Source organism: Notamacropus eugenii, chromosome 2, assembly GCF_028372415.1.
Source record: "Notamacropus eugenii isolate mMacEug1 chromosome 2, mMacEug1.pri_v2, whole genome shotgun sequence".
Classification (NCBI taxonomy): Eukaryota; Metazoa; Chordata; class Mammalia; order Diprotodontia; family Macropodidae; genus Notamacropus; species Notamacropus eugenii.
The window spans coordinates 57,161,669-57,169,837 of record NC_092873.1 but is presented as its reverse complement, the minus strand read 5'-3'; the positions used below and the strand labels follow the sequence as shown (position 1 = coordinate 57,169,837).

At 56.3% G+C, this 8,169-nt stretch overlaps 1 protein-coding gene across 1 annotated transcript; it reads left to right on the top strand.

Annotated features, from left to right (window-relative positions):
* Nucleotides 1-505: 505 nt before the first annotated feature.
* ABCF3 (ATP binding cassette subfamily F member 3) lies at nt 506-7,192 on the top strand. Its single transcript, XM_072640465.1, has 21 exons — nt 506-773; nt 862-1,009; nt 2,515-2,594; nt 2,958-3,004; nt 3,216-3,313; nt 3,399-3,521; nt 3,647-3,913; nt 4,067-4,147; nt 4,237-4,296; nt 4,406-4,462; nt 4,554-4,576; nt 4,706-4,761; nt 4,868-5,068; nt 5,151-5,227; nt 5,364-5,408; nt 5,499-5,631; nt 5,855-5,943; nt 6,020-6,111; nt 6,231-6,363; nt 6,531-6,618; nt 6,719-7,192. The coding sequence occupies exons 1-21, from the start codon at nt 701-703 to the stop codon at nt 6,875-6,877; spliced, it is 2,130 nt and encodes a 709-aa protein (XP_072496566.1). The 5' UTR covers nt 506-700; the 3' UTR covers nt 6,878-7,192.
* The last annotated feature ends 977 nt before the right edge of the window (nt 7,193-8,169 follow it).

Here is an 8,169-nt window from a genome sequence, read left to right as displayed (position 1 = left end):
CCTACCTGCCTGACCTTGGGCCACCTGCCTGACTAGTGCCCGCCTCACGGGACCACAAATCCCAAGAAGCATCTGTGTGGCTCACGTGGCTAAACCTGCCGGGAGGGGCGACTAAGGAGGCTATGCCTGCGCGGAGGATGCTGGGACGGGGAAGGGGGAGGCGGGGTTCCGTCAGGTGACTTCATCCTGCTCCTGCAGTGGGGGGGTGGGGTCTTCCCTCTCTTACGCCAGCGCGTGCGCGTTAGGAGTCGGAGAGAGCGAAGGCGGAGGGATTGTGGCCACGACCACCCCAGGCAGCCTGTGGGTGGGGAAGGGCGGAGCGAAGGTCAGCTGAGTTCAGTAAGCCGAGGGCGGGGCCGTGGTCTGCTCGCGGGGATCTAGCTTCGGCACCTGCAAGTGACGTTCGGGGAGGGGCGTGACATAGCGACAGGACTTCGTGTCAGCGACCGAACGGCGCCTGCGCGCTAGGATCTGCGAGCGGCGTGGAGAAGTCGGAAGGGGTGGGACGAAAACTCCATGTCGGCGGCCGCACGGCGGCTGCGCACGGGGATCCGCGCTAGCCTGGGAAGGCTCGGCGTGCGTTCGGAGCCCTCTTGGCGCCTGCGCGCGAGCGGCGCTGAAGGAGAGCGGGGTGGGGTGTGTCGGGGACTGCGCGTCGACGTCCTCAAGGCGCCTGCGCAGAGCGGGCCCCGGCTGGAACATGGCGACGTGCGCCGACATCCTGAAGAGCGAGTTCCCTGAGATCGACGGACAGGTGTTTGACTACGTGACAGGTGAGCTGGACCCGGGCGGCGAGTGTGGGAGGGGCCAGAGGGGGCCCCCGGCCCGGCCGGCCTTACCTCGGGGCCCCTCCGTCCGCAGGCGTCCTGCACAGCGGCAGCGCCGACTTTGAGTCCGTGGACGACCTGGTGGAGGCCGTGGGGGAGCTGCTGCAGGAGGTGTCCGGGGACAGCAAGGATGGCGCGGGCATCCGGGCCGTGTGCCAGCGCATGTTCAACACGCTGCGCCTGTGCGTACGGGGCGGGGGGGCGGGGGGAGACTGAGGCACGGGGCGGGGGAAGGACATAGGAGGAGGAGCCCAGACACTTCTTCCCCTTCTCAGGCAGGGATGGAGATGGGCGGGGGAGAGCGGAGATACCCCCCTCCTGTTATGTGGGAGGAGACAATTCTGGGAGGAAGGGGGAATGGGGGAACCAGAGACACCCACCCTTCCCTTTGTACAAGAGTGAGGGGAAGGGGCCTGGAGATCCCTCCCCCTTCCCTATATAGCGGGTAGACAACCTTGGGTAGGGGACCCAGAGACTCACCTCCCTACACAGTAGAGGAAACTGAACCTCCAAGACAGGGAAAGGGCACTGGATATTAGAGACCATCCGTCCTCTGCAGGATGGGCCCATGGGAGAGGAGATTAGCTCACACAAGATCAGAGACTTAGGACAAGACTTTTACAGATGAAGCAACTGAATCCCAAGGAGGGAGGGAGCCATAGCTTAGAGATCTTTTAGTCCTTGATCACTCCTACCCTCCTTTCTACAACTCAGAAAATGGAGCCCAAGGCAATGACAGAGATGTGAAGGTTTAGGAGTAGGAAGGAGCTTGGAGAGCAAGTTTGTTGATAACTACATTCTCCATTGGACTGATGGGGAAAACTGAACCCCAGGAAAGAGAGAAGATGTAGAAAGTCAGAGGCTGCAGATCTGGCAGGGACCTTAGAGATCGTTTGGTCCGTGTGCACCTTAACTGCCCCATTCTATGGCTAGGGATGTTGAGGTCTGGAGAGTGGGGAGGTAACATCTGGCTTTCTTTTTCCTATTTGTATTCCCAGCTATGTGCCTGGCACATAGGAGCTTAATAAATAAATTTATGGCTGGAAGGGAACTTGGACTCCAGGCCAACTGAGCCTCATTCTACTCTTAGAGAAATTCAGACCCGGAAGTGTGACTTTGGAACTGAAGGGAAACCCAAAGATCATCCAGTTTTTCATTCCCCCTCCTCCCCTTTCACAGGCCCAGAGAGGAGAAGCAGCATTTGAGATTATAGGGTATAACAGTAGAAAAGAACTGGTCAACAGTCTAGCCCAACTCCCTCATTTTACGCATGGGTAAAGTGAGCCTCAGCAGGGCAAAAGACTAGTTCATAGTCACACAGGCAGTAAGTGGCAAAAGTAGAATGTGGGCCCAGGTTTTTTGTTTCCAAATCTGTGGCTTTATCTATGGTACTTGATGTATCCCCCTTTTCCTTCTCTAGGAATATTGAACCCTCCCCTGTACCCCCTTTTCTGTTAGACCCTAAGCTCCTTGCAGGTAACATTTTTAGTTTTCAACTTTACATCCCTACTGTCTCATGCCTGACAGGTTCTTAATAAATGTTTGTTATTCACAGGCCGCAAAGGCCTTAGCACTCTTCATCAGAGCCAGTCAAACAACTATGCCATGGCTACTGGGTGTCAGGGCAAGGTCCAGCGGCATTGATCATCTGGTGTCAGTTACACCAAATCTCTTTCCTCCTCCACAGGGCAGAACCCCAGAGCCAAGGACATAGCCAGGTGTTACTGGATGCTCCCATCCAGTTGTCTAAGATGACTGAAAATTATGGTGAGTGCAGGGAATGTCTTTAACCCAGCTCTTCCCTGACCTCAGACCCTTCCTCAGTCCTGTGCATTGTTCATATGCTTTACCAGCCTGAAAAACTTTACCCATATTTGTGGGCCTAGCTCACTGTGCCTTCTCCCAGTCTGTTCTGAGGGCTCTCACGGGTGCTCAGAAATCCTTGGGTACTTTTATCTCTAGTTCTACTATCATAATTCCTCCTTCCCATATGTCCTTTCTCCCTTCCTTGAAGGCAATTGATATTTCCTGGGAACTGGAGTGGGGCTAGGATAGGTTAGGGTCAGGGAACATGGTAGTTAGAGACTGTTCTAAGTGTGGAGTGGAGGTGACCATCTGCTTTATTTTTAGATTATGGCGATAAGGTTCCAGGACTAATGAAGAGGGACCAGTCTTCGGTGAGGAGGGTAGAGTGGCGGAGGATGATTTTTGTCTCTTCTGGGGTATGGGGGATGACCTCTGTCCCCCACTGTAGCACTTGAGAGCCTCCCTGGGCCCCATTGTGTGTTGCTCATATTGTTGTGACACGTTGACCCTGAGGGTTGCCCTGGGTTCCCCTGCTGTGTGGGCCCCTGGAAGTGTGATTGTGTCTGTGTCTCTTGGCCACAGACGGTGAACGCTAAGAAGCTGGAGAAGGCAGAAGCTCGACTCAAGGCCAAGCAGGAGAAGCGGACTGAGAAGGACACGCTCAGGACAGCTGGTCCTCCGTAAGCCTGGGGGATGGCGGCAGGCTGGCCAAGGAGGCGAGGCAGCAAGGGGAACTGTGAGTGATTCCCTGTTGTGCCCTCGCAGAGTCTTGGAAGAAGCTTCAGCCAGCCAGGCAGGAAGCAAGAAGGAGAGTCGGCTGGAGTCATCAGGGAAGAACAAATCCTACGACGTGCGAATCGAGAACTTTGATGTTTCTTTTGGCGAGCGGTGAGGGGCTCGTGTTGGATGTTTGGGACCGTGAGACAGAAGTGGGGCCCTTTCTGGAGGCCTGGCCCCTTTTCCCTTTTCTCCTGGTTGGTCCTTGAGGGTCCTTGTCTTCACTCCTCCACCAGGGTTCTGTTGACGGGTGCAGATGTGAACCTAGCATGGGGCCGCCGCTATGGACTGGTTGGACGGAATGGGCTGGGCAAGACAACGTTGCTGAAGATGCTGGCGACTCGGAGTCTTCGGATCCCGGCCCACATCTCCGTCCTACATGTGGAGCAGGAGGTGGCTGGGGATGGCACTATGGCGCTGCAGAGCGTGCTAGAGAGCGACACCTTCCGAGAAGGACTGTTGCGGCGGGAACGCGAGCTCAGTGCCCAGATTGCAGCAGGCCGGTGAGAATCTGCGGCATCCCCTAGCAGAGGCAGACCATTCCCAGATTCTCAACCCCCTTGGAGACAACAAACTGCCCAGCAAACAGCCTGCTGGCATGTGGAGGAGGGGCCCCTGGGTTCCACGTGCTCCCAACTAATTGCCTCTTCCCCCAGAGCGGAGGGCCCAGAGGCTGCACAGCTCAGTGAGATCTATGCCAAGCTCGAAGAGATTGAGGCTGACAAAGCCCCTGCCAGGTACTCACACCCTCCTGCTATGCCTTTTCTTCTATTCCCTGTCTCCCTGCATCCCCTCTTCCAGGTTCCTTCTTTCTCTCTCTCTCCAGGGCATCTGTTATCCTTGCCGGACTTGGCTTCGATGTAAAGATGCAGCAGCAGCCCACGCGGTGAGTGTCCCCCACCCCGCCAGCCCTTGGGGCCCCTCTTCCCACTGGCTCTGCCTATTGAACATGACCCACACCACCCTTGAGTCTGGGCATCTCTCTCTCTCTGCAGGGAGTTCTCTGGTGGCTGGAGGATGCGACTGGCCCTCGCTAGGGCTCTCTTTGCCCGGTGAGTCCACAGGGCTCATGAGGAGGGGGCACGGGAAGGAGACAGGGCAGCTGAGGAGATTGTGTCATGGTGTCCCTCCTCTTTTCTTTAGGCCAGATCTGCTCCTGTTGGATGGTGAGTCTTTGGGGAGCTTTGGCTGAGAGGGGAGGGAGTGGCTCAAGACTGGGGGCTTGGATGGGCAGTGGTGACAGGCCATTGGCTTTTCACCTTCGACCATGCATCTTATTTCTTCTTCCTTTTCAGAGCCCACCAATATGCTGGATGTGCGCGCTATCTTGTGGTTAGAGAATTACCTGCAGGTGGGTGGGGCTGGGGTTGGATGAATGAGGAGAAGGGGATATCTCTGGTCTCAGGCTTCTGGGGATGCCTCCCCAACTTGTGCCCACCTTCCACATGACCCCTCAGACTTGGCCCTCGACGATCTTGGTTGTTTCCCATGACCGAAACTTCTTGAACGCGGTGGCCACAGACATCATCCACCTGCATAGCCAGCGGCTGGATAGCTACCGTGGGGACTTTGAGACCTTCCTCAAGAGTAAACAGGAGCGGCTGAAGAGCCAGCAGCGCGAGTACGAAGCTCAGCAGCAGTATCGCCAGCACATTCAGGTGCGAGGGTGCGTGCTTGGTACGTGGGGCTCAGGAAGCTGTGGTGGCTACAGGAGCCTCACCCTCCTCTCCTTTCCCCTAGGTGTTCATTGACCGCTTTCGCTATAATGCAAACAGAGCATCCCAAGTGCAGAGTAAACTCAAATTGCTGGAGAAGCTGTGAGTACCAGGGGCCTGTGACCCACGCTATCTACATCCCAGGACAGACCCTGGCTCTGGGGACTCTTTCTCCCTCCCTTCTTCCCCTGTGTCACACTCAAAGCCCTCACTGAGCCACCCCCTCTCTTTCCCTCAGACCAGAACTGAAGCCTGTGGACAAGGAAGTGGAGGTGGTGATAAAGTAAGTGCCTCGTTGGCGGTGTCTAGGGCTGGAGGATGGGGCAGTGGGGGCCAGGCAGGAGGCCTCATCACCTTGCCTCACCTGGGCCAGGTTTCCTGATGGCTTTGAAAAGTTCTCACCCCCCGTGCTGCAACTTGACGAAGTGGACTTCCACTACGATCCTCAGCACCCCGTCTTCAGCCGTCTCTCTGTCTCAGCAGACCTCGAGTCTCGGATCTGTGTGGTATGAGCACTGTTGCTGCCATTACCCCCATCTTTTTCTGGGCCTGCCAGGGCCCTGAAATGTGTCATTATCCCCCTCCCCTCTCTCCTCCAGCCTCATCCCCTCAGCCTCTGCTGATCCAGGAAGCCAAGGCTTTCTCACTGCCCCAGCTCCATTGCAAGGATCCTGAAGGAAGGCTCTAGGCCTGAGGTCATCATTCCCCACTGAGGGTTGTGTCTTGTAGGTAGGGGAGAACGGAACAGGGAAGTCTACCATGCTGAAGCTGTTGATGGGAGAACTGACGCCCGTGCAGGGGATCAGACACGCCCACAGGTAGCTAGCCCCCACCCCTGGGGAGAAAGGGCAGCATGCCCAGTGTCCTCACTTCTTCTTTGCTGCTTCCATGCAGGAACCTGAAGATTGGCTACTTTAGCCAGCACCATGTGGAGCAGCTTGACTTGAATGTCAGCGCTGTGGAGCTGCTGGCTCGAAAGTTCCCTGGTGTGTGGGGGTGGGGAATGGAGGAGGAGGAGGAGGAAGGGTGGGTGCAGGTGTGGTGGATGCCTGAGGGGTTCCGAGCCAGGCCAAGGACCCGCATGATGGTCAGGGACATGTTCTAGGGCGCCCTGAGGAGGAGTATCGCCACCAGTTGGGACGCTATGGCATCTCTGGGGAGCTGGCTGTCCGCCCTGTTGCTAGCCTGTCTGGAGGGCAGAAAAGCCGAGTGGCCTTTGCCCAGATGACTATGTCCTGGTGAGATAGCATTGCTGCACACTCCTTTCTATGCTTCCCCTTGTCCCTTCCCTTCCTACTCCCTGGAAAGTGAGGCTATTCAGACATTCCCCTCTTCCTACTTCCCCTGCTTGGAGTGAAGGTGGTTTCTCAGGGTGGAATGAACCTCTTGGAATTCTCTTTTGTAGCCCTAACTTCTACATTCTGGATGAACCAACAAACCACCTGGACATGGAAACAATCGAGGCTTTAGGCCGGGCCCTCAACAGTTTCAGGGTGAGGCCCAGTCCCCCCCATCCACCAGCAAACCCTCTGAATGCATTTCCCATCTGCAGAGCTGCCATTGACGCCACCACCCTTTTCTCATTCTCTGCAGGGTGGGGTGATCCTTGTCTCTCACAATGAGCGCTTCATTCGCCTGGTCTGCCAAGAGCTGTGGGTGTGTGAAGGCGGTGGTGTCACCCGGGTCGAGGGGGGCTTTGACCATTATCGGGACCTTCTCCAGGAGCAGTTCCGGCGGGAGGGTTTCCTCTAGGACCTTCCTGCTGGAAGGCCTGATCTGGGGCACAGACTGGCACCTGCGGGCCCCCCAGGCAGCAAACTTGCTTCTTAGGCCTCGGCCATGGACCTCCCCCAAACATGGGGACAGCCTTATTCCACCTTCTCTTCTCCACCCCTTGCCTCAGACCAGTTCCCTTTATACATCCTAGGGGGCTCCGTGGAAGAGGCTATGAAGATTGTTCTCCATGGGGTAGAGAAGGCTTCTGGGGCTATGGTCCCCTCCCCTCTCTCTGCCTAGGCCCAGTGTGGCCGTCATGTAAATTAAACCTGCCCCCTTTTTGTCCCCCCAGACTTGTCTCTGCCCCCTAAGGTGGACTCCTATATCTCTTGCCTTGAAAGGGAGCTGGGGCCCCGTGTAATGTCTGCTCTCAGGCTCTGGATTTTCCTAATGCCTTTGGCACAGATTAAGGCAACAGCAGCTGTGGATCCCAATCCATGCAGAGATTTCTGGAAGCAAAGTCACCATAAGAGACTGTGGCCTTGATGAACCCGGGCCTGGCAGCAACCCAGCCCTTGGATGAGATAGAAGGCGTGGATTAGTGTTGCTCTTTTCTTGGCCAGGACCGGGAGCTAGTGCTCTGGTCCCTGATCCACACTCACTCCTCTAGACTCATTATCCATCCGTTCTGCTCCCATTCCACCTGCGTACCTGGAAGAGGTGGGCCAAAGCCTCAGGTACAGCCTCGCTGAGCTCGCTTGGATGGCTGGTTCTACCTCCACATTCATCTTCACCTAAGGGGAGGGTGGACTCCTTGGGCCACCTTCACTTGAGTTGTGAATTAATAAACCCTGGCCCTCTGGAGACTTAGAAACTAGAGGAGGCCCCTGGGAATGGCCGAGCTGAGCTGGACAAGGGGAGGAAGGGAAGGTGGTGGTTGCCTTAGGAAGCTCCAAATCAATGAAGTCTTCTGATCCAGGGTTTTCCAGCCTGGGGATCTCTTGTCTATGCAGTCCATGTCCAGGTGGAACCTGGAGACAATCCTGACCTCCTGGCCCCATCTCCCATCCTTTATAGAATTTGATTTCCATGCCCCCTCCAACCCCCTGTGATCCCCTTTACCTGCTGCCCAAGCCCTTCCTGAACCTGCTCCATGATTGGGGGACCTCTGGGGCCTCCCTTCACCCATGTGGCTGCAGAGCAGTTCAAACTTTCAGGCTGTGACCAGAACCTAATGCACCCTGGGCTTGTGCCTTTTGTTAATGAGTTCTGTGGAAGGGGCCACAAACCTGGCAACAGGTACAGCCACTTTTGGAATTGGTCCTCAG